General features: G+C 32.5%; 1 protein-coding gene across 5 annotated transcripts in view; it reads right to left on the bottom strand.

Annotated features, from left to right (window-relative positions):
- Window positions 1-16,855: 16,855 nt before the first annotated feature.
- The window catches only part of LOC123693319 (proteoglycan 4-like), a 29,031-nt gene continuing 18,289 nt past the window's right edge, over window positions 16,856-27,597 (bottom strand). For 2 of the 5 annotated variants that reach the window (XM_045638360.1, XM_045638361.1), the window contains exons 6-19: window positions 27,527-27,558; window positions 26,776-26,842; window positions 26,401-26,432; window positions 25,650-25,716; window positions 25,275-25,306; window positions 24,524-24,590; window positions 22,189-22,220; window positions 21,437-21,503; window positions 21,085-21,119; window positions 19,958-20,036; window positions 19,633-19,667; window positions 18,572-18,623; window positions 17,722-17,750; window positions 16,856-17,375 (exon numbers count right to left, since the gene is read on the bottom strand). In XM_045638360.1, coding sequence (XP_045494316.1) covers window positions 17,264-17,375; window positions 17,722-17,750; window positions 18,572-18,623; window positions 19,633-19,667; window positions 19,958-20,036; window positions 21,085-21,119; window positions 21,437-21,503; window positions 22,189-22,220; window positions 24,524-24,590; window positions 25,275-25,306; window positions 25,650-25,716; window positions 26,401-26,432; window positions 26,776-26,842; window positions 27,527-27,558 — 738 coding nt within the window. In that variant the 3' untranslated portion in view covers window positions 16,856-17,263. The remainder of the gene's footprint in view (window positions 17,376-17,721; window positions 17,751-18,571; window positions 18,624-19,632; window positions 19,668-19,957; window positions 20,037-21,084; window positions 21,120-21,436; window positions 21,504-22,188; window positions 22,221-24,523; window positions 24,591-25,274; window positions 25,307-25,649; window positions 25,717-26,400; window positions 26,433-26,775; window positions 26,843-27,526; window positions 27,559-27,597) is intronic. The other 3 variants (XM_045638364.1, XM_045638363.1, XM_045638362.1) reach the window with 3 other exon arrangements.

Below are 27,597 nucleotides of genomic sequence, written 5' to 3'. Positions count from 1 at the left end.
ATGAAGAAATAACCGTCATTTTACTGTAATAATGCCCATTCACTTGGACTCCAACTCGTCATTATCCTGTCCAGTGTATATTAAAATGACCAAAATAAATCATAGACAGGAAATGCCCCGTCAACTGTGCTTCAACAAATATAATAAGTTTCATATCATTTCATTATTTTACCGTATTCATGGTTCAAGAGACAATAACGCATTTTAATTATCCTACCACTATTAAAATCTGTAAGGTTTAAAATGGTCCATTTATTCTTTGTTTTTTTTTTGTTTCCGTCATGTAAAAACGGGTTACCAGATATTGATGAAATTTATTTATTTCTTATTTCACAATCACAATAAATAATTATAAAAATTCATAATAGAACATAGATAGATTAATATCTAGAGTACCTAGCACAAACGCTAATCAAAGCCCGAGTAAAACGAGTGAAGCCACGTGCTGAAATTAGCTAATGCGGGTAAAAAGGTTTAGGAAGAATAAAAATCTTTGCAGTCTGAAGAAAACTTAAAAAATGTGTGCGTGTACTAGTGTACACACGTAAGAAGTGAAACTTCTTTATAACCTTATTTTACAAAAAATAATTTAGGTACTATAGGTATGCAACTTTACAGAAATACATCGAACCACGCGTGTTAGGGATAAGAAAAATATGGCGCGTTACGGAAAAATGTCACCCGTAACGAAAAAATGTTACACAAAATTTTTTGCCAACCCCGATAAAGAAGTTTCACTTCAAAAAGACAATTAACTATGATAATTACCACAATTACTGTAGTCTATTAAATCCATGTGAAACCAGCTATTTTGTAGTTCAGATGTCTTGCTTCATTAGTTGTAAGGGCACTGCCACATTGGTTTTTATAAAATTGGGTTAAAAAGTGAATTGAAAATATGTGGAATTATTATTTGCATTGAAGTATTATTCAATTCAGATATTATGTAATAACGTGTCTATTAGCCGCACTACTAGGTTGTTATAAATACATATATACGCTGTTAGCACAGTTTATACAGGGTGTCCTACTGTTGGTATACTAAGCTCAAAGGAGGTTATAGTTTTACATACGTTGAGTACGTAAAAAATACTTAAAAAATTCTAGACGCATTTTTTTCAAATAGATAAATTCTTAAAACTCTACGTGTACACCCCTAACAAGCAACCCGCCCATTATTGCCACCAGCACATGAGCTATCGTTTAAGATTATGTTTTCATAGACAAAATGCTCACATTAGAGAAGCGGTATATGACGGCTACGCGAAGCTAGAGAAGAAAACATGGATTTTCAGGAAAAATTAAGCAAAAAATTTTTAACGTAATTTTGTTGTTTTACGTGATCAGTGTATGCAAAAGTCCCTTCGCGCTTAGTATACCAATAGTGGGATATGCCATGTATAGCCATGCGCGTTAGAGTCGCAATTTTAATGTTTAAGAAAGCTTTTTGCGTATTATGCGTATAAATATAAAACTTTAACCACGAAATTTTTTTTAAGATTTTAACTGTGAATATATAACGTAGGATATGTTTCCCAAGTTTAAGTATAGAACGAAATCCAAAATAACTTTTTAATATTTTAACTTTAAACATTGAACATAAACCACGAATCCTCTTAACTTTCTTAACTTTAAATTTTAAACGTTATCAACACACTTTTTTGAACACCTCAACTTTAAATTAGCCACTTTTTTTTATATATATATAAAAAACGTATCAGTGTGCAACCGCCCCTCTCCGCGCAATGTCAGCGGACCCCTCGTTACCCTAATGGTAGCAAGGCGCAATTTTAGTTCCAGCAAATTTACTTTTACCCTTCACTAATGGTCCATAAAACGTGTATTTCGTTTTGCTGATACGGCGCCTCTTAATGAGGTAAGATAAATATATTTATAAAACTAGTTGACTGCGCGTTTTTGTAAACCAATTAGCATTAAGTTGTTTTTAAATGTATAGATAACCTATTCTCTTCTGTTCTAGAGGTATTAATGATTGCTAACTAGCTGTGTCCCGCGGTTTTACCCGCATTGCTCCGCTCCTGTTGGTCTTAGCGTGATGATATATTATAGCCTTTAGAATTCCTCGATAAATGGGCTATCTAACAGCAAAAGAATTTTTCAAATCGGACCAGTAGTTCCTGAGATTAGCGCGTTCAAACAAACAAACAAACACTTCAACTTAATAATATTAATAGTATAGATTATGCTACTATTACATGTAGAGTCAAATTCGAAAAATTTTAGGTCGTATAATATTGTATAACTCATTAATTATTGCCTATAAATGCACTGCCAAAACTATCGCCACAACACATTTTTAATATGTCTTACTAAAAAGTTAAAAACTAGAAATGAAAAATAATGAGTTTCGGGGATGCTACATTATAATTAATTATACGCTCATCTAATAAGTTTTATAACTTTATTTCATGATCGATTAAAAGGAACACCTTTTTTTTCAGTATAAATAATATAAGAAATAAATAACTAGAGCACAAACTCCTTGAAAGTTTGATTAAATTTATTATTTCGCTCTAAGCGATTATAAACTACACGAGTTATTACATACTTACATAATATAAAACAAAGTCGCTTTCTCTGTCTCTATGTCCCTTTGTATGCTTAAATCTTTAAAACTACGCAACGGATTTTGATGCGGTTTTTTTAATAGATAGAGTGATTCAAGGGGAAGGTTTTAGTATATAATTTATTCGGTGTTAGACAATGAGAGCGAAGCCGCGGGCGGTAAGCTAGTTTAGTTATATTTTAGCTTATTACGTTCACATTTTACAATATATTATTTTAACCTTACTTTGCAATACATACCTACCATTAAAAAGGTATACAAAATAAACACAACAAAACCATATCCAACACCACCAAAGTGACCTCAATTTTCACGACCACTACACACAATCAAAACGTCCCAAAACAGTATCAAAATAAGATCTCCAAATGAAGGTAGCATGGTCCATTACACAAACAGGTGAAATGTCCCCACAATACACTGAGAATCAGCTTGAACTAAATCAGTTTACGCGTTGTTAATCGCTGTCCACCTATATTGCTGAATATGATATGAAGGTGCGCGCTCAATTGACATGTCATGCATGCAATTCATGCTATGAATCATAGATGGGCAGTTGTTTTCGATGCTTGAATATGTACGGAGTAATAGAAACTCTGAACCTCTGTAAAATTATTTAATTGGCTTAAAATTAGAATAGATTTGGTTCTTAATTTATCCAACTGAATCTTATAATAACCTCTTACTAATAAATATTAAATACATGTTTATTACATTAATTTATTATAGTCCTTTTCAGCTATGATGATTCCTGTGACACTTCATCGTGTTCCGAATTACGTATTTTATGTTTAAAACGGAAAAATAATTTTAGTGCATAATATTTTTATTTTATGGCGGCATTATTACCAAAAATATAAAAATGAAACATCTTAAGCTTATAAATCAAAAACAGTATTGTTTAGTTTAATATAATGAAAAATAAAATAAAATAACACAAAAATATAATACCTACGCAATTCGTGTACATGAAATGGATCGTTGAAAAATCATAGAGTTGGAAATCATATAATCGGCGCCCATCTTGTGATCGTTTGTCAATCGAGTCAATCGTCTGTACGAGTGCGTCAGCCTTATATATACAAATTGCATTTTTATATTGATACTTTACGTGGTATTCTGTTAATGTTACTAATTGTTATTGTTGACTTTTTGTTGCTGTTTTTTGCTAAGTTTCCTTAGTTAATTGATGGCGAAATGCCGAAATAACTAATTTTGGTACATTATTCAAATCGATTTCATTTCCATATAAAATATTATCGATTATCAGAAACAATTGATATGATTTCAGTAAAGACATCTCTACACGTGTCAAAAATCGATGTGTCACAGAAATCATCTTATTTGGAAAGGACTATAAAATTATGAATATAGTAGGACTTGTGCTTATGTAGATATATAAATAACATTGACACATGAACGATCTTGATCAATTAATTTGCCAACAATGTAGAGCGGGTACATTTTTACAAACATTTTGCATATTCTACATAATCTACGTCAACCTTTACATTGTAGCACAGTGCTCGATCTCGGGCCTTTGGGACGTGAAATGACGGCCATTCTCATTAACCACTGCTGTGTTTACAATGATTAGGCTTTTTATATCCATGCATGATGGGGTAATGTTACGCAACCTTTACTAAAGTGGTTCTGTATAGTAGTTCTTTATGGGCGTATTATATGGGCTCCTATTGTAGCATATTGCGTGTATGCGCAATTTTATAAGAAAATGTAGTTGTATGGTAATATTATTCACAATTTGGTAAAAGAAGTGGAGTCGAAATAGCATGTTCTTTGATAAAAACAAAAAAGTTTCTGGACTTGGAATTAAATAGATGGTACTTATTAAAATATGTATTATGTTCGTATAAGTAATACTAAATAACTTAGATTAAGGATTGGTTACGACCGCGCTACGACCGCGCGCGCGGAGACCAATCCTTAATCTAAGACTAAATAAGTAAGTAAAAATAGAGATGTAGGGGTAAAAAAATAAACAATTCTCTCTTTATAGGTTTTCTATATTTTAACGGCCTTACTAATAAAAAGTTAAACAATGGATAAATTTCTACCATTTTTTCAACTGTGTCCTGCTCTTGCTCACATGAAACGTCAATCATAAAAAGAAGATAGGCTATTGCAAAAACTAGTTGGGTAACATTTTATTAGTAAGACCGTATTCCGTAAGTAGTTAAATAGATCTATGGGTTCGCGTGTGAATCTGAGTCCATCGAAATCAAAAAAATGTACTTATAAATTTTTCAGCGCCAAATTATATCTCAAATTCTCTTAAAGGGTTTAAATAAACCATAATGTCGTAAAGATCAATACTACTAAAAAAGAGCGTGTGTGCCGAGCACACGTGTCAGAGGTGAAACCTATATTGCAAGATTCAGAGACACCAAAATCGTCGTCACTCCACGACGTGACGGTATTGCCATGACGCGACCTTGAAAATTTACTCCCAACGCGTCTAAAGAAGTTTCACTTTAATAAAAGTTATAAAAAACACTAGTTTCAATATTCCCCACATCTCAAAATTTCACCCAATCCTCTCTACGTGACCCAAATAAACATACTATTTAATAATTGGGCCGTACAGCGAAATCAATTTATTTCTTGTATCGCTACATACATTAGGCTGAAAGCGGTCGCAAACAGAATTCATAAAGGCCGAGTCGGTGACACTTAATCAATCACGAACTGCTGGAAATTCACAAACACGATGGTGACAGGGCCGGATTGGGGCCTTTTAGGGCCCTGATTATTGTTTATTTTATTATTATTTACATTTTTCTTATGTGAAAACTAAAGGTGGATTCAAACTGAGTTGATACAGAATTAGTTTAGATTTCAATTATAACGCATGTGCTTTGTTAAAATTATAACCAAAATTAAATCATCATCATCTGAAATCATTAAAATATTAACTTCTTTCCCATTTAATTCATATATTACTCATATGTTTAAGTTGATTGATTGATTTGGTATTGAGAATTTATTTTGTGTCATTATTATTTTTAAAGCACTTATAACTTAACTACAAGAACTACAAACTATAATATCGATTTATTATTTCTAAGGGCTTTCTATGCAATGATTTCATAGATAATATCTTTACATTATCTTATCACACTGCAATTTACGAATTTTCACGCTCTAACATCAAAATAAAACTGAAAACTATAGTCCGGCCCTGTATTTCAAATATGAGCCCCACTGGCCTATGTTTTGTATTCTATCGCTGTATTGGCGGAACTTATGGCCCAATATCGGAATGTAGAACGATTCTATTTTATACGCAACTCAATAAAACGTATGGAATAGCCGCGTATTTTTAATGGATAACCAATTCTATTTCTCTGCATAAAATAGTGGGAAACGACAGGTAAAGTGTGGTGAATAAATATATTTGTAAAGTTTTTAACGTGTCCCATTTTTTCTATTATGGAAAAGATTAAAATGTTATTCAATAACTGTTTTTGCGCATTTATATCTACCACTGTAAAGGGTTCTTAAAATATGATAATTAAATCAAATTAAGTAATTTGAGTAGTACTTAAACTTTCCTTCAGCCTTATTTAATTAAAAAAATTGGTTGCACTTCAAGCCTTACATGGAACGCCTCAGAGCGAGGTAACGCCGCATGAGTCATGTTTTTTCGTGCGTGCAGCCGGCTCTATCGAATTATAAGACATTGTCATGTCAAAAAATTGGTTGTCTGTAAAGTCGGTTTACTGACGATAGTTGAACGTGACAACGATTGTGCTTCTTTGTCGCACGTTCCGCGCTCTCGCTTGCACTTTAAGCCTTACGGAACGCCTGAGCGCGAGGTAACGCCGCATGAGTCATGTTTTTTCGTGCGTTCAGCCGGCTCTATCGAATTATAATACGTTGTCACGTCAAAAATGCAACGTGTTCAAAATTCTTCTAATAATAAAATAATCTACTCTTTTTCTAATATTATTTGTTAATATTTCAGTCCATCGATCACACCAATTAATGCAAGTACTTTTGAAGCTATAATTTAATAATAACATAAAAGAAACGTAATAGATGTGCAAAATGGAGGCTTCTTTATAGAGGCGACTAAAACAGTCCCTTACTAAAGCCGTAAAACTCCCTGTCGCATCTTTTTCCCAATATTTTACGCCACTCTGGTCTTGAGGGTGACCAAAATAACGAAAAGTCATATAAATGGGATATGTAAGAAGTATAAATAAAGAATATAAAAAGAAAGTCTATCAAAACTTTTCTATAAATATTTCTTAATTTTTTCTTTATAGAAAAATCGATGGAAAACGTTGAAAAGTGCATTACAGAATAACGCGCATTATAAAATCTTTGCATAGATTACCATGTATTGTTATTTCCCAACTTCAATTTAGGGCTTTTTGACTTCAACTTCATTAATTATGTACATAGGTAATATTTTCATCTTACATCTTAGTAGATTCAGCATTGTAAATTCTATTTTCGGTAACTAAATCATCATAAAATTAAGTTCTCAAAGTTACTAATTAATGGTCACCCTACAGACCCACCTATGTCATAAAAAGTGAAATATTATGTCACAATGGATAGTCTTCTGGGATTAGATTGTACAGAAATTCGATAGTAACTTGCAACTTATTTAATAACTATATATTATATCCAATAGGAAACTGGTGGGCGTTGAGTCTCAGAAAAGTTAGCAGCAATGACGTCATAAAGATATTACGATATTTATTACAATATTTCTACTGCTACCACGCAAGTAATACAAACTAAGGCTACAGCCGCGGCCGCTTCTACATAATTTACTAGCTGTGCAGCGCGGTTTTACCCGCGTGGGTCCGCTCCTGTTGGTCTTAGCATGATGATAATATATACTTACCTATAAGCCTTCCTCGATGAGTGGGTTATCTAACACGGAAAGAATTTTTCAAATCGGACCAGTAGTTCCTGAGATTAGCGCGTTGAAACAAACAAACAATCAAACTCTTCAGTTTTATAATATTAGTACCTACAGATTTTCTTTCTTTCTATAAAATACATACAATTTTCGTGTCACAATGTAAGTAACCATACTCCTCTAAAGTAGTGGACTGATTTTCATGAAATTTTGTGTGCTTGGATAAATCTTAGAATCGGCCAACATAAATGATAAGCAGGCAGAACAAAGTATGCTGAGATAGTTATATATTAAGCTCTAATCTATTATCGCTATTATCGCTCGGTCCTATTTCTGACTCTTGTAAGTTGTAGGCACGGAAGGCAGGACAACTATTTTCTGTAAAACAAGTCAGAACAGATAAAATCTCAACATCTGTATCTCTGATCGTTACTTATATGGTATGGAGAAAATGTTAAGACATTTGCCCCATACCCCACTGGGGACCATGGGGCTCTCGAAATTGAAGGAAACTAGATAATGATTTATATAACTAAATAATATAAAAAAAGTTTCTTTCTCTGTCCCTATTTATGCTTAAATCTTTAACACTACTCAACGGATTTTGATGCGGTTTTTTAATAGATAGAGCGATTCAAGAGGAAGGAGGAATTATATAATTTACTAGCTGCGCTCCGCGGCTTCACCCGCGTGGCTCCGCTTCTGTCGGTCTTAACGTGATGATATATTATAGCCTATAGCCTTCCTCGTTAAATGGGCTATCCATCATCGAAATAATTTTTCAAATCGGACCAGTAGTTCTTGAGATTAGCGCATTCAAACAAACAAACAAACTCCTCAGCTTTATAATATTACTTAGTATAGATTAGGTTTTAGAAAATGCGAAATCTAGTAAAGCAAGTCAAAAAATATAAAACATCCTAGGTATATAATAATAAAATAGTTCATCTTAAACAAATAGGTACCCAAACCGACAAACGATATCCACCAGATAGTTATCTCAATTATTGTGTAAATCCTTTTAGCTTTATTTTCCAGTACACTTCTAGATTATTATTTTGTGCCTTTTAGGCTTCTCTATTGGCCAACTGCATTCAATCCGAAAACTGGGTCAGTTTGTTTGCAAAGTACTTCTGTGTTATTGTTTTCCTTTCTCCTACTTTTATGAAGTTGTAAAACCCGGGTAATTCAGTTTAAAGCGTTTTCGAGCTTTTAATAAAATGTTCCAGCAAAAAATAAAATTGCTAGCTTCTAGGATAAAACTAATAAAAATATAGATCCCAGGAATTATGCAATATGAGAGACTTCAATTCAACTCAGAAACTAATAAACTTCCGTATAAATTTTCTTTTAATTAACCAAAATGTTTACGAAGAAATAGAAGAAAAATACTTTCTACCTCTGAAGTAAAATACAAAAAGAAAGATATTAACGGTCTTACAAATTATTACCAAACATTTGAAACACACTGTCTTGTCAAATAACATAATATTAAAATATCCTTTTTCTATATCTCTATGTACAATACATTGTACTTACTTATTTTGTCGTACAATACACATAATATTTAAAACAATCCTTTCTGTCTACATATTTATGTACAATACCTATTATAATATAGTATGCAACTAGCTGTGCCCCACGGTTTTATCCGCAGTGCTCCGCTCCTGTTGCTTAGCGTGATATAGCATGATAGCCTTCCTCGATAAATGGGCTATCTAACAGCGAAAGAATTTTTCAAATCGGACCAGAAGTTCCTGAGATTAGCGCGTTCAAACAAACAAACAAACTCTTCAGCTTTATAATATTAAGTATACATATTTCCGAATCGGTGGTAAATGAAATATGTAATGACAATTCGAAAGTGCTTCTAAAAGAAGTCTAATTGAATAAATAAATGTTTGATATATGAATTTTATCGTATAATACATGTATTATATTAATTTAACGACACAGTATACAAGTCAATACGACGATCTTCCCAAAAATGTTTACCAGCTAACGAAGTCAAGCCGAGTACTTATTGTGAGTAATAAAATTATGATAACAAGCCAATTTCTGGGCCACGTCCGATCTGTTAAAGTTAATACATATTCAATGATACCATTATATCGGCTCCTTCGTGAAAATATATGTATTAAGTCGTATTTCTACGTATATTATGTGTGAGATTGGGAGGGCATAACATCGGTACGAATGCGATTTCGACTTTTTGAGTAATTTTAGTTTAGAAATTAAAGAGTTTAACGGATTTTAAACGCGATTTATTAGTTTAGTTTTAGTTTTTATAAATTATTTGGTGATGAAAATCAATAGATAATGAAGGTAGAGTTTGAAAACCCTTTTTTATTATCGTTTTTTAAATATAAATTTTCTCGGATAATTCATGAACTAAATTCGAATCCGAAAGCTGCCTAGAAAATGCATAGAGATGAAAATCTATTAAAAATCTAATATAAAAAATACAATTAACTAAGTTCTTTTCATCATTTTAGTCTGGAATCCGAATTACATCCTTAGCAATATCGGTGATATTATTGCATTTAATTTCCCACATTTGCATCTGTTTAGCGTTTTATATGTAAAAACTGATTGGCTTTTAAACGCAAACCTCCTTATCTTATGTCATTAGTCCTGCGTTACAAGCTCAAGCGAATATGTATTTACTATTTACTAAAAATCTTTAAAATTACACACAAATTAAATAAAAGATAAGATTTCTTATTTATTTGTTATGTACACTAAGGTAATAAAAAGCTACTTATTCAGAGAAACCTACGTGATTGCTGCGTTAGTTGTCATCATGTCAATAATTGCACATTGTCTTATGAATTACAAAAAATGAAGTTATATTGGTTAATTTGAAAAAATGAAGAAAATGAAGTCCTTTTTCTTGATGAATCGTTCGACCTCACCGGGAAACGAACCCAGGAACTCTCGTTTTTTAGGCACACGCGTACGAAAGAGACGATCATACTTTGAGAAAGTTATTAAACTATATTAAAACTAGCTGTCCCCCGCGGTTTCACTCGCACTGTTGGGCTTAGCGTGATGATTTGATTAGCGTGATTAGGTTGGTCTTAGAGTGAGCCTATAGCCTTCGACGATAAATGGGCTATCTAACACTGAAAGAATTTTTCAAATCGGACCAGTAGTTCCTGAGATTAGCGCGTTCAAACAAACAAACAAACTCTTCAGCTTTATAATATTAGTATAGATTAAATTAACACATAATTAAAAAAAGTCTTTATAAGCTTAAAACTTAACCCAATCGTGAACAACGTTTCGACACATCTGCAAAACCATCTTCTAATTTGAAGGTACAGTGAGTTCATAACATTGCTTCGGATCGCAGCTGAGAATGTGTAATTGTCTCCCACCCTTCGGATTATATGTTGGTAACTATGTTATCCATATAATCTATCTTAGAAGCTAGTTCTCTTATATTGGGTGCTTACTTTATTATCTTTAAAACCAGAAAGAAGGAAGAATTGGTACAGATAGTGCAAATTGACGTCGGCTGTAGAGCTGTGGCATATATATAATCGATTGCTTGGAAGATGGATGTTGTTACGTTGTTGTCGAGTAGCTGTCACAAGTCGTAGATAAAGATAATACCATACCGAAGTTGCATTTTTAGTTTTTCAGTTGCTCAACAGAGGCAGCACTTTTGACGGCTGATTATTATCTGCTTGTAAACAACTAGCCTTCTACGTAATATGAAACAGACCATTGACAGCAACTATTTTACGATTTTTTGCTGTTGCTGACCGTCTGCAAGATCGGTAATAAGGCTGTGATATGGTATGAATATAATAAACTCTTGAAAAGGTTTCAAAGAAAAAAAAAATATTTTAGTTGGGAACGCCTAAGTAAGAATAGTTTCATTTTATTTATATTAATATAATATGTTAAATATTGTTTTTGTAACTCGTACCTAAGTCACCCGGAATAATCCGAAATAAAATTTGCTAATAGATATGCTCATAAATGTTTTATTATATACATGATATAGAATAGCTTTGATTGTTCAGGAGCAATAAAAGGAGGAAGCTCCTGTTGAAAAAAATTTCAATACGGTTAAATAATTCCAGCTATTCTTACAAGCAAACACACAAACATACCTCTTTATTTCCATCAACCACTCGGTTTACCCATAGCGCCAGAAAACATGTCACCCGATATTATTTTATGAGAGAATCCAATAAAACGCATTCCGATCGAACCCTTAATAACCTCGTTTTTAGTGTTCCGTACCGAAACGGTAAAACGGGACCCTATTACTGAAACTTCGTTGTCTGTCTGTCTGTCTTCAGGCTGTATGTCATAAACCGTGATAACTAGAAAGCTGAATTTTTACAAATGATGTATGCCGTTGCCGCTATAACAACAAATACTAAAAATAAAAAAAAATAAAAAAATATATCAAGGACCTCCCCATAGTACGGAACCCTTCGTGCGCGAGTCCGACTTGCACTTGGCCGGTTTTTAATATTCTTCCGGGGACATTAATATCATGTTTGTAATTTTTCCATCACACGTACTGCGTACGTGGGAACGCCTGGGAGAAAACATCAGCATAGTAAGTAATATGTTGGTGTATTGACAGCTTTGGTATGGAATATATGGCACTTCAATCATACTTAGAGCCTCTGTGGAAAATTGCCAAATGTGAATAGGCGTGCCGAGCACACGAGTAAGAAGTGAAACTTCTTTGACAAGATTTAAATTTTAAATAGGTAAATCAAAATCGTCACCTTACTCCATGACGTGACGGTATTGTCATGAAGATTCAAGTGCTAAATTATGCAGTCAGGATAGTTATTACACTCTTATTTAATATTAGTATTAAGTAAGAGTATATCACCTAGAAGTCTGTCATTGTGTAAATTATGAATGAATGAATGAAAAATTCTTTATTGCACACAAAAATTCAGGATTTTAAAATAAGAGCGATACAAGTTAAAATATGTACAGAGGGCGGTCTAATCGCTTTAAGCGATTTCTGCCAGACAACCTGCAAATCCATAAGGATTACATATTATAAGGATTATAATTATAAAACTTAATTGCGTAAATAAACAAAATTCTCACCATATTTTACAACTGATACCTAACTATTTATCCTTTTTTGCCCAGTCGGTTAACCTGCGCAGCTCCCGCAGGACTATGACGTCACTAATTACGCCTGTCAGTGCCAAGTGCGATTGGCGGACTGGACAAGGCCCTGATTAATATTGGTCCAGACACGTCAATATATGGCCCTGACTTAACTTAATATAGTAATCGATGCTAGAGCCTGAAGATTTTGAGGTTTAATTTATTGGACAAAAAATAGAGAACAAAGAACCTGTGTACTGAGCACACGTGTCAAAAGTGAAACTTCTTTGGCAAAATTCAAAGATATCAAAATCGTCGTCGTCCTATGTGACGGTACCTATCGCGTCCTTAAAATTTTTTCTCTCAACGTGCAGAAGTTTCACTTCAAAAATTGTGGCATGGCATAAATGAACCTTCGTAATATTATACAACCTATAATAGCGAAAATACTTAATACCTCTTTTATTTGCACATATTAATAAAGGTATCAATTAAAAACACAGTAAAAATCATATTACTGGCCATATACATATTTCAGATTTATACTAAACAGTAGGTAATCAATTCGAAACATCAATTTTTTTTTAATAAATCTTTATAAAATCTTTTTTTCGATGGAATTTAAGAAATACAAACTACCAAAAAATAGAGTCAATAATGTAGGTAAATAATATAAAAATGGTGGCAAATAAATTATATACGTACATTCTTCGTACATTAAATAAAAAACCCATCAGTCACCTTGCCACCGCTGAAAGAAATAAAGTCGATATAAATAAAAATTGAAGATGAAATATTCAGAACCTCTTTATCGAAATTCAATCATAAAATCGTTTAGAGGCAAAGCCTCCATTACCGGTGTTAAGTCTCGAAGTATCAGCTAATTTTCATATCGAGGGCGGGAAAAACGTTATAAGACTTTGGTCATAGAAAACTGTATGACGATAAGCGATTATTTAACTAAAATATATTTTGTAATATAATATATTCAACTATTGATTCAACTAGAGACTTTTTTGCATATGATATTAGGCTATAGAATTTAGTTAAGCATTACTGAACTATGAGAGATTCTTGTTTCAAAATCAAATATTTCTTTTTCAATTTAAATTAGATTCTACCAGTTTGAAAAATTATTTGGATTCAGCATTGCCTTATAAAATTTAATACCTGTTTTATAGTAATATGTCGGTACATCTAGAATGATCCTGGTTAAACAGCTTTCATGGAGAACTTTAATTTTTTCATAAATTTCACACAATTATGTAAAAATGTGTAAAATAGTGATTGTGTATATTCAAATAAAAGTTAATTTGCTACCAAAGATTAAGTTTACCTGCAACTCATTACATTACTACCAAATTATTAAAAGTAGTAAGTTGAGTAAGAGCCATAAGAGTTATCAAATTATCAGTACTTATTAGTTACCTGTGAATTCTGACTATAAAACCATAGTGCCCTTACGCACTAGCGGTTAACCGCGGGGGCGGCTTACCGCGCGGTTAGCCGCTTCCCCATTTTAATATGCAACCGCTTATGATTGTACGCACTAATCATAAGCGGTTGCATATTAAAATGGTAAAGCGTCTAACCGCGCGGTTAGCCGCCCCCGCGGTTAACCGCTAGTGCGTAAGGGCACTTACAATTTTATATAACAAGTGTGTCAGAACATCATCTTTATTTTGATTGGCAGAAGTACTCACTTCTGTGTGCTTGTCATACATTTCTCTTGGTCTTGATCATCTCTATTACATCAATGTCAATTCTATCTGTCATCTTATAATCAAGCTTACCTATATTATCTTATTCGAGATAAAAGCATCCCATATGTTAATCCCAAGTTAATCCCATTTTATAGATTACTAGGTTTCCGCCCGCGGTTTCTCCCGCGCAGTGAAAGAAAAACCCACATAGTTCCCGTTCCCGTGGGATTTCCGGGATTGCGTCATTTTCCCGAGATAAAAAGTAGCCTATGTCCTTTCTCGGGTATCAAAATATCTCCATACCAAATTTCATGAAAATTGGTTCAGTATTTTAGGCGTGATTGAGTAACAGACAGACAGACAGACAGAGTTACTTTCGCATTTATAATATTAGTATGGATATGTCAATTTCATCGACAAAAACTTAATCAAAACCTCACAATCTTGTGATACCACCTTACAGAAAAAGACATAGTAAACTTATTTGGCGGCCTTATCACTTATTAGAATTTTTTTCCAGGCAACTACGATACTGATCACTACTGGCGGGCGAAGAACAAAAAAAAATAATTAGGTAAATATACCAAGAAAACATAAAAATGATCTACCATACAAATAAATTTTTGTCATTATTTAGAGACCTTTTACTCCGCTACATTTAAGAGCCACAATCACAAATTAGCGACACGTCGACAAAAATTCATTCAGGATATAGGAAGAGGGCTTGGTGTTTACAATATAGCCAATATTCGAATCCCCATCGAGATGCGGAAATTTATTTTAAATGTCGTTTGATAAATTGGCGGAATCGTGGGGCGTAGTCCCGTTATGACGAGGAAATAAGTGCAACGTTAACAGGCCCGCATTCAGGGGAACGGAGTGCCTCCGGCGCCTTATGAAAAATTGCAAATTAAATGAATATAAGAATAAGACCACGGTCTTCAATAAGAATGGCAATAAATACTAAATAGTCGTAGGGACATTCGTTATATATTTCGATTTTGGCAAGTTGTAAATCCCTTTATTTTGTGTGTGGGTAGCTTTTACCACTCACAAAATCAAGCATTAGCTAAAAATATTATATTACACCTATTTATTTTGTTATTTCGCTGCTCTGTTCTAGTAATAGGTATTTTATGGTTGTACGTATGCGATACTTAATTTCTTCGATTCTTATTAGGCTTATCTTCATTCTGAATGTTCATATTCGGAGATTAACTACCATCAAGCTCTCATTCTTATATCAGTAACAAGATTACCTTCCGGACCAAGATCTGAGAGTCAACTTAAAGACAAACATTTATTTATTCAACTAGACTTCTTGAAGAAGCGCTTTGGAATCGTCCAAATGCAGAAAAGTGAAATCATTTACCAAAGCTTCAGAATACAGTTTCTACAGAGAAAATACGACCAGAAACTCTATAGGTAGTTATTCTTTAAAGTCATACAAATTTTTCCAAATAGGTATTTTAATTAAACTCAATTATCGCGTCTATAAATATAATATCTAGATTCGGACCTGGCTATATTTATTGTATTATTATGTACAATTTCTGAGCCGCCTGCACACAATAAATAATAGTGCTATCTGAAGCTAACTATAAAGAATTTGGAATCTAATATAGCTGATTCACAATTCCTTACACAAGCATAATATATTATCTCTTCTAATCTATACATAGGTACTAATATAGGTATAGCTGAATGCACCACTGGATGAATTGTTGAATAAAAATAATGCTTACCATATTATAGGTACATGACGCAGGCAAATTGTATTATTTCGCCGTTTACAAATGCTCGGCATTTTGTAAAATGCTGAGAATTAAACTTTTTCCAAGATTCTACAAAAAGACGCTCGCGAGCCGACGGAGCCCCACTTCGCGGGGCTCCTATTTCTGGTAGTTAAAAAAACACAAACCTTACTTAACCCATTACCCACCCCCTTATCCAAACCAAAAACGTCTGATTACGAATTCTCGACATATTACAAAATGCCAAGCGTTTGTAAACGGCGAAATAATACAATTTGACTGCGACATACATACGCAAAGTCTTTTCCAAAAATTAATAAAGAAATGAGAATTTAAGTTATTGCCCGTGGTTTTCTTCGTGGCTGATCCACAGAGGCACAACTAGAGCGCAACTTTTAAAATTTACAAATAATTTAGATGTATAAAAAGCTTTTTCTTTATTGTCTGTACCACACAGATCATTTAAAAACACCGGACTTCACCAATTAAATGATTATCCTTGGATTATCCAATGATTATCCGAATTTTGCTTCAAAAATCATTTATTAATTAAAGCGCCATCTGTACAAATTGTATTGAACTAATATAAATTTTGGTTATTTTAATAACTCAAACGAAGCAAATGCTTCAACATTCTCTCCCTAGATGGCAGTAAACTGTAAATTAAAAAATATTTCGTGAACTGATCTATGAAAGACGTTTTCCCTGTTTCTCAAAGTTTAATAAAAATATTTAAAAGATTAAAATAAGCGAAAACGGGTAAAGCCAAATATTTTCTATGATTTAAGTGGGGACAAGATTAAAAAAACACAAGTATTTAAAAAATCATTTATTCTCTCAGTCATTTGTTTAAAAAACACATTGGGCAATACTTAACTTCAAGCAAAAATTAGTCTTGACTATCTTGAATACTATAAACTATAAACTGTAGCTGAACATTTTGAATAAATTGTTAGGTAATTTTAAATATACAATAAGAATGCGATCAAAGTCTATGTTCAATACATAATACTCACATAAACCTATTTTAATTGCTTATTATGTATGCTTTACAAGGTTATACAAATACAATGATTTTCTCCTAAACAATATGAATAGTTGCAGCTAAAAAAAAGAAATTATTTACAGGACTATAAAGTTTAAAAGTTCCAGCCTAAACTTATTGCTTTAAAATTTACATACAATGTTAGGACGATACTAATCTATTTGAACTATAATTGAATTAAAAGAAGCGCTTGTACACGATTGTTCCGAGCCAAGCTAAGACCCCACACCCCGATATTACGCCGATAGATGTGCCTGCAATGGCCCCCGAACTCATGCCCTTCTCCGCCCTAGAAAAGAAAAAAATTAAAATATGTACTTGAGAGGTGTCAAAGGACAAGATGGAACGAACTCACTAAACTAACTGGCTTGCTTTCTATGAGAGAGAGAGAAAGACAGAGAAATACGCGCACGTCGCACGGCACGGGTATAGAAATAAATATCGTTACTTACAACTTTTGGGCCCCTTCCATGGCCCCCTTTCGCAACGCGTGATAAGGAACTTCGTTCCAAAAAAATGTGTGTAATTATAAGTTTACTTTTGTAACCGACTTTTTAAATGAGGTTATAACTATTATGTTCCAATAAAGACTTGTTTTTATTGGCCAGTACTGATTGGATAGTTTAGTTACTTACTTTATTTCAGCTGCATCACCACCTTCAGCCTGTAATAAATAAAAAATCTGTTTATAAGACTATAAATATTAGAAAAAATTCGATCACGAGACGGGACTCGAACCCGCATCCTTACGCGCCATTCCGGGGCGGATGCCTGACCAACTCAGCCACTCGTGACTTGGCCATGCACCCGGGTTTTTTGATGATCTTGAGAACCGGGTCTGAATAATATGAAACCAGGTTCTCCCGGTTCCGACCAAAATATTAAAATGTATAGTATTATTTATATTTTGCTGCATTATTTTAACAAATTTATTCTATCTGGCAACGTCGGACTCGCGACCATCGAGAATTTTGGCGCCACGCCTCAAGCGTGGCTCTGATTAGTTGTCTAAGTTTAGATGCTATAAGTTTCGAAATTGAAAAGCTGTTGATTTTACTGTTTCACATAATGACCTAGTCATGTTTTTGTTTCTGGTATTAAACTGAAATTTATATCGAATACTCAAGTCCCTTGATGTTGGTAAAAAAATTGGTTGTCTGTAAAGTCGGTTTACTGGCGATAGTTGAACGTGACAACGTCCGATTGTGCTTCTTTGTCGCTCGTTCCGCGCTCTCGCTTGCACTTCAAACCTAACGGAACGCCTCAGAGCGAGGTAACGCCGCATGAGTCATGTTTTTTCGTGCGTGCATCCGGCTCTATCGAATTATAAGACGTTGTCACGTCAAAAACAAACAAGCCAACGCATCAAAAGATACAGCCGTAAATGCTGAAAATTTTCGCCAATTACGACATTCGCATGAGACTCAAAACCTACAGGGTACTTCTCATGAACACAGAAACTTGAAAGTGCGTAAATATATTTACCTGTGCAGTTGTTCCAGTTCCGTTTTGTTCATTTCCCGAAGGTGTTGTTGGCCTGTAATAAGTATCAATTAGTTTACAATATAAAAATGCTTTCGAATTTATAAAAGGATAATAGTGAAGCTGAAGAGTTTGTTTGTTTGATCGAATAGCAGAAACTATAGGTTCTCAATTCTCATTGCAAAAATATTTTGTGTTGGATATTCAATTCATTGAGAAGAAATAATTGCTCAGTTGCTCAAGCATCACACAATCACCAATAGGATCAGAAATGTCGGGAAAATATTATAGTCTAAGATACCACTGCAGGATTACTTCGTTCATAGTTTTTTTGATGAAACCAAAATTTAAATTATGTGTATTTATAATTAGGAGAATATATATCGACTAGATTTCCAGTCAAAAGGAGAATGACCACGGGTAGTATCGGTAAAATTTTAGTTGTGCCACGTATTCGAGATATTGTTAATTCCTATTTGTATTTATAATGATCATATTTATCACTATTAAGTCGTAATTATACCGAATAAATAGAAATAAAAGTAAAAGTTTTTGTTTTGAAACATAGGTATTATATCTATCTCTCTTGCAATATTGCTTGCAGTGTTGCTACTCTCGTATATTGAAAATACAATAACAATAATTATATACTCATTTATTTTAAACTCGGTGTGCCGCGCGGTTTCACTCACAGACGAACCCGCGGGAATAATCAAGTAACTAAATCATCCAAATCTGTCCCGTAGTTTTTTTGTGAAAGAGTATCAAACATCAATCGTTAAAATTTTCACTTTAATAATATTAGTAGTATGCACATTTATTTAAAACCGCCCGCGGCTTCGCCCGCATTTTCAAAGAAAAACCCGCACCCGCACTTCTTTTTCCTGTGGGATTTCCGGGATAAAAAGAATATGTCTTATGCTGGATTTTCAGCGACCTACATATCAAATTTCATTGTAATCGGTTCAGTAATATTTGCGTGAAAGAATAACAAACATCCATCATCACAAACTTTCGAATTTATAATATTAGTAGGATGCAATAACTTGTTATGAACCACTCACTTTTTATGTATCTCTCCTTCAGTGGTCGGAATATTCTGAAATTAATAGAAATATAAATTAGTGACACAGAATAAATAAAGTATAGGTACGATCACAAACTTGACTAAAAAATAACTCACTTGAGAAACAGTATTTTAAAAACTCTCATTAAGTTCATCCATATATATTATTATTTTAAAAGGACAGATTTACTTCAAATTTTGTACACTTGGATTGGTGATTATACAATAATTTCATGAGTTTGTACGTGATTTTACTTTTTTCTACTATAATATTAACTATATTTAAATAATGTTTATAAAACTGCGTAAATATATTTATATACCTTTGTAGTTGTTTCAGGAGTAGTTGGATCAGGAGGTGGCTGGTTTTCTGGTTTTTCAGTTCCCGCAGGTGTTTTTGGCCTGTAATAAGTATCAATTAGTTTACAATATAATAATGCTTTTGAATTTATAAAAGGATAATAGTTAAGCTGAAGAGTTTGTTTGTTTGATCGAATAGCAGAAACTATAGGTTCTCATTGCAAAAATATTTTGTGTTGGATATTCAATTCATTGAGAAGAAATAATTGCTCAGTTGCTCAAGCATCACGCAACCACCAATAGGATCAGAAATGTTGGGAACATATTATAGTCTAAGATCCCACTGCAGGATTACTTCGTTCATAGTTTTTTCGATGAAACAAAAATTTAAATTATGTATATTTATAATTAGGAGAATATTTATCGACTAGATTAAAGATTTCCAGTCAAAAGGAGAATGACCACGGGTGGTATCGGTAAAATTTTAGTTGTGCCACGTATTCGAGATATTGTTAATTCCTATTTGTATTTATAATGATCATATTTATCACTATTAAGTCGTAATTATACCGAATAAATAGAAGTAAAAGTAAAAGTTTTTGTTTTGAAACATATATCTATCTCTCTTGCAATATTGCTTGCAGTGTTGCTACTCTCGTATATTGAAAATACGATAACCACAGAACAGTAAAAACATTTATTTAAAACTAGTGGTCCGCCCCGGCTTCGCCCGTGGTACATATTTACGTTTTCTCTACATAAGAACCATCCTCGTACATCGAGGAATATAATAAAAAAATTATTATCTAAATCGGTTCAGCCGTTCACACGCGATGCCGTGACAACGCGAAACGGGTTTCATTTTTATATATATAGAAAATTGATTATTACTCATATATTTTATACTAGACATCCGCCCGCGGCTTCGCCCGCATTTTCAAAAAAAAACCCGCACCCGCAGATCTTTTTCCTGTGGGATTTCCGGGATAAAAAGAATATGTCTTATTTTGGATTTTCAGCGACCTACATATCAAATTTCATTGTAATCGGTTCAGTAATATTTGCGTGAAAGAATAACAAACATCCATCATCGCAAACTTTCGAATTTATAATATTAGTAGGATTCAATAACTTGTTATGAACCACTCACTTTTTATGTATCTCTCCTTCAGTGGTCGGAATATTCTGAAATTAATAGAAATATAAATTAGTGACACAGAATAAATAAAGTATAGGTACGATCACAAACTTGACTAAAAAATAACTCACTTGAGAAACAGTATTTTAAAAACTCTCATTAAGTTCATCCATATAGATTATTATCTTAAAAGGACAGATTTAATTCAAATTTTGTACACTTGGATTGGTGATTATACAATAATTTCATGAGTTTGTACGTGATTTTACTTTTTTCTACTATAATATTATATTTGAATAATTTTTATAAAAACTGCGTTACTATATTTAAATAATTTTTATAAAAACTGCGTTAATATATTTACCTTTGCAGGTGTTACAGGAGTAGTAATTAAATCAGAAGGTTGCTGGTTTTTATTTCCCGGAGGTGTTCTGTAATAAGTATCAATTAGTTTACAATATAAAAATGCTTTCGAATTCATAAAAGGATAATAATAGTTAGCCACGTATTCGAGATATTGTTAATTCCTATTTGTATTTATAATGATCATATTAATTATCACTATTAAGTCGTAATTATACCGAATAAATAGAAATAAAAGTAAAAGTTTTTGTTTTGAAACATATTATATCTATCTCTCTTGCAATATTGCTTGCAGTGTTGCTACTCTCGTATATTGAAAATACAATAACAATAATATACTCATTTATTTTAAACTCGGTGTGCCGCGCGGTTTCACTCACAGACGAACCCGCGGGAATAATCAAGTAACTAAATCATCCAAATCTGTCCCGTAGTTTTTTTGTGAAAGAGTATCAAACATCAATCGTTAAAATTTTCACTTTAATAATATTAGTAGTATGCACATTTATTTAAAACTAGCGGTCCGCCCGCGGCTTCGCCCGTATTTTCAAAGAAAAACCCGCACCCGCAGTTCTTTTTCCTGTGGGATTTCCGGGATAAAAAGAATATGTCATTCTGGATTTTCAGCGACCTACATATCAAATTTCATTGTAATCGGTTCAGTAATATTTGCGTGAAAGAATAACAAACATCCATCATCACAAACTTTCGCATTTATTAGTAGGATGCAATAAATTGTTATGAACCACTCACTTTTGTATCTCTCTTTCAGTGGTCGGAGTATTCTGAAAATAAAAAAAATATAAATTAGTGACACAGAATAAATAAAGATAGATCACAAACTTGACTAAAAAATAACTCACTTGAGAAACATTATTTAACGGGATCATATTAAGTTCATCCATATACAGGGTGACCCGTTTACAGTGGTCCAAAAATTTTTTTCAGGTTGAGAGCATCATGAGTAATCATTTAAAACAAACTTTAGTTAATCGAAAACTTATGGTTTAGAAATTATGAATTTTTTTTTAAATAATCCGGAGTTTCAATGTTTTTGACACAAAACTACTCTGTTATGAAAACTACTGAACCGAATTGAATAAAATTTGGTATAGGTATAGCGCAATAACCTACCTATCGCGCTATAGGCTCATCTTGTGTAAATAATTACACTGCATTTTTTATTTTAACTTTTTCTGTAGTTTTCGAAAAAATCCTGTGAAAAAAAAATGTACCACCAACATTTTGCTGGTACTGCTAAAAACTTCCTTAACATAAGGTTATTCTTTACACAAAAAATCATAGTTGTCCTTCGATTTTAACATCTTCAAAAACAATATCATGTGCATTAACACATGAAAATTGAAAAATTACGAATTTTACCATAATTCAATTTTAATCATTTGGATCGATCAATTTTTGATTAAGAACCATTAATTATTATTGCCATAAAAGTCGTCATACAAATCAGTACTCACATGGCTATAAAAGTTAAAATGAATGAAATAAAATTTTAACCTGCCAGCCAAGATAACTTTACTTTATTCTAATGTCAATTTATTGAGTTTTTTTTTGTTATTTAGTTTTTAGGTTTAAATCTTAATAAAAGGTTTGGAGAATCAATAAAACAACATAAATATTAATTAACATATTGTTTATTTTTTACAAAAGGTTTTCGAAATGCCGTCCGCCTTTCGCTAAACATAATCTGCATCTGCGTAAGAAATTTCTTCGCAGCCTATTAAATGGCTGCCGGCTTTCTTTAATGGCTGTTATAGCCACTTGAATTTTCCTCCAATTCTTGTTCCGATGTGCTCTCCCGTGCGTACACAATCTCCTTAATGTATCCCCAAATAAAATAAAAACGGATAGGTATGAACCTACGGTAATAAATGGTTTAATACCATAAATTGGTATACAAATGTACCTATGTATAATGAATTTATGGTTATTTATAGGCATAAATTCAAATGGCTATAACAGCCATTAAAGAAAGCCGGAAGCCATTTAATAGGCTGCGAAGAAATTTCTTACGCAGATGCAGATTATGTTTAGCGAAAGGCGGACGGGACGGCATTTCGAAAACTTTTGTAAAAAATAAACAATATGTTAATTAATATTTATATTGTTTTATTGATTCTCCAAACCTTTTATTAAGATTTAAACCTTAAAACTAAATAACAAAAAAAAACTCAATAAATTGACATTAGAATAAAGTAAAGTTATCTTGGCTAGCAGGTTAAAATTTTATTTCATTCATTTTAACTTTTATAGCCATGTGAATACTGATTTGTAACGACTTTAATGGCAATAAATGGTTCTTTAATCAAAAATTAGCCGTTCCAAATGATTAAAATTGAATTATGGTAAATTTCGTAATTTTTCGATTTTCATGTGTTAATGCACATGACATTGTTTTTGAAGATGTTACAATCGAAGGACAACTATGATTTTTTGTGTAAAGAATAACCTTATGTTAAGGAAGTTTTTAGCAGTACCAGCAAAATGTTAGTGGTACATTTTTTTTTTTCACAGGATTTTTTCGAAAAATCGACATTTTGCCGAGAAATTAAAAAAACTACAGAAAAAGTTAAAATAAAAAAATGCAGTGTAATTATTTACACAAGATGAACCTATAGCGCGATAGGTAGGTTATTGCGCTATACCTATACCAAATTTCATTCAATTCGGTCCAGTAGTTTTCATAACAGAGTAGTTTTGTGTCAAAAACATTGAAACTCCGGATTATTTAAAAAAAAAATCATAATTTCTAAACCATAAGTTTTCGCTTAACTAAAGTTTATTTTAAATGATTACTCATGATGCTCTCAACCTGAAAAAAATTTTTGGACCACTGTAAACGGGCCACCCTGTATTTTAGCACAGAACTATATTGAGAATTTTAGTATGTTTGTATGTAACGGGAAACGACTCATGGGCCCATTCTAAAAGGACAGATTTAATTCAAATTTTGTACACTTGGATTGGTGATTATACAATAATTTCATGAGTTTGTACGTGATTTTTTTCTACTATAATATTAACTATATTTAAATAATTTTTATAAAAACTGCGTTAATATATTTACCTTTGCAGGTGTTACAGGAGTAGTAATTAAATCAGAAGGTTGCTGGTTTTCATTTCCCGGAGGTGTTCTGTAATAAGTATCAATTAGTTTACAATATAAAAATGCTTTCGAATTCATAAAAGGATAATAATAGTTAGCCACGTATTCGAGATATTGTTAATTCCTATTTGTATTTATAATGATCATATTTATCACTATTAAGTCGTAATTATACCAAATAAATAGAAATAAAAGTGCAAGTTTTTGTTTTGACACATATATCTATCTCTCTTGCAATATTGCTTGCAGTGTTGCTACTCTCGTATATTGAAAATACAATAACAATAATTATATACTCATTTATTTTAAACTCGGTGTGCCGCGCGGTTTCACTCACAGACGAACCCGCGGGAATAATCAAGTAACTAAATCATCCAAATCTGTCCCGTAGTTTTTTTGTGAAAGAGTATCAAACATCAATCGTTAAAATTTTCACTTTAATAATATTAGTAGTATGCACATTTATTTAAAACTAGCGGTCCGCCCGCGGCTTCGCCCGCATTTTCAAAGAAAAACCCGCACCCGCAGTTCTTTTTCCTGTGGGATTTCCGGGATAAAAAACATATGTCTTATTTTGGATTTTCAGCGACCTACATACCAAATTTCATTGTAATCGGTTCAGTAATATTTGCGTGAAAGAATAACAAACATCCATCATCACAAACTTTCGCATTTATTAGTAGGATGCAATAAATTGTTATGAACCACTCACTTTTGCATATCTCTTTCAGTGGTCGAAGTATTCTGAAAATAAAAAAAAAATATAAATTAGTGACACAGAATAAATAAAGATAGATCACAAACTTGACTAAAAAATAACTCACTTGAGAAACATTATTTAACGGAATCATATTAAGTTCATCCATATATTTTAGCACAGAACTATATTGAGAATTTTAGTATGTTTGTATGTAACGGGAAACGACTCATGGGCCCATTCTAAAAGGACAGATTTAATTCAAATTTTGTACACTTGGATTGGTGATTATACAATAATTTCATGAGTTTGTACGTGATTTTACTTTTTTCTACTATAATATTAACTATATTTAAATAATTTTTATAAAAACTGCGTTAATATATTTACCTTTGCAGGTGTTACAGGAGTAGTAATTAAATCAGAAGGTTGCTGGTTTTCATTTCCCGGAGGTGTTCTGTAATAAGTATCAATTAGTTTACAATATAAAAATGCTTTCGAATTCATAAAAGGATAATAATAGTTAGCCACGTATTCGAGATATTGTTAATTCCTATTTGTATTTATAATGATCATATTTATCACTATTAAGTCGTAATTATACCAAATAAATAGAAATAAAAGTGCAAGTTTTTGTTTTGACACATATATCTATCTCTCTTGCAATATTGCTTGCAGTGTTGCTACTCTCGTATATTGAAAATACAATAACAATAATTATATACTCATTTATTTTAAACTCGGTGTGCCGCGCGGTTTCACTCACAGACGAACCCGCGGGAATAATCAAGTAACTAAATCATCCAAATCTGTCCCGTAGTTTTTTTGTGAAAGAGTATCAAACATCAATCGTTAAAATTTTCACTTTAATAATATTAGTAGTATGCACATTTATTTAAAACTAGCAGTCCGCCCGCGGCTTCGCCCGCATTTTCAAAGAAAAACCCGCACCCGCAGTTCTTTTTCCTGTGGGATTTCCGGGATAAAAAACATATGTCTTATTTTGGATTTTCAGCGACCTACATACCAAATTTCATTGTAATCGGTTCAGTAATATTTGCGTGAAAGAATAACAAACATCCATCATCACAAACTTTCGCATTTATTAGTAGGATGCAATAAATTGTTATGAACCACTCACTTTTGCATATCTCTTTCAGTGGTCGAAGTATTCTGAAAATAAAAAAAAAATATAAATTAGTGACACAGAATAAATAAAGATAGATCACAAACTTGACTAAAAAATAACTCACTTGAGAAACATTATTTAACGGAATCATATTAAGTTCATCCATATATTTTAGCACAGAACTATATTGAGAATTTTAGTATGTTTGTATGTAACGGGAAACGACTCATGGGCCCATTCTAAAAGGACAGATTTAATTCAAATTTTGTACACTTGGATTGGTGATTATACAATAATTTCATGAGTTTGTACGTGATTTTACTTTTTTCTACTATAATATTAACTATATTTAAATAATTTTTATAAAAACTGCGTTAATATATTTACCTTTGCAGGTGTTACAGGAGTAGTAATTAAATCAGAAGGTTGCTGGTTTTCATTTCCCGGAGGTGTTCTGTAATAAGTATCAATTAGTTTACAATATAAAAATGCTTTCGAATTCATAAAAGGATAATAATAGTTAGCCACGTATTCGAGATATTGTTAATTCCTATTTGTATTTATAATGATCATATTTATCACTATTAAGTCGTAATTATACCAAATAAATAGAAATAAAAGTGCAAGTTTTTGTTTTGACACATATATCTATCTCTCTTGCAATATTGCTTGCAGTGTTGCTACTCTCGTATATTGAAAATACAATAACAATAATTATATACTCATTTATTTTAAACTCGGTGTGCCGCGCGGTTTCACTCACAGACGAACCCGCGGGAATAATCAAGTAACTAAATCATCCAAATCTGTCCCGTAGTTTTTTTGTGAAAGAGTATCAAACATCAATCGTTAAAATTTTCACTTTAATAATATTAGTAGTATGCACATTTATTTAAAACTAGCGGTCCGCCCGCGGCTTCGCCCGCATTTTCAAAGAAAAACCCGCACCCGCAGTTCTTTTTCCTGTGGGATTTCCGGGATAAAAAACATATGTCTTATTTTGGATTTTCAGCGACCTACATACCAAATTTCATTGTAATCGGTTCAGTAATATTTGCGTGAAAGAATAACAAACATCCATCATCACAAACTTTCGCATTTATTAGTAGGATGCAATAAATTGTTATGAACCACTCACTTTTGCATATCTCTTTCAGTGGTCGAAGTATTCTGAAAATAAAAAAAAAATATAAATTAGTGACACAGAAT

Source organism: Colias croceus, chromosome 7 (genome assembly GCF_905220415.1).
Source record: "Colias croceus chromosome 7, ilColCroc2.1".
NCBI classification, from domain to species: domain Eukaryota; kingdom Metazoa; phylum Arthropoda; class Insecta; order Lepidoptera; family Pieridae; genus Colias; species Colias croceus.
This window is presented reverse-complemented; position numbering and strand designations above follow the sequence as displayed.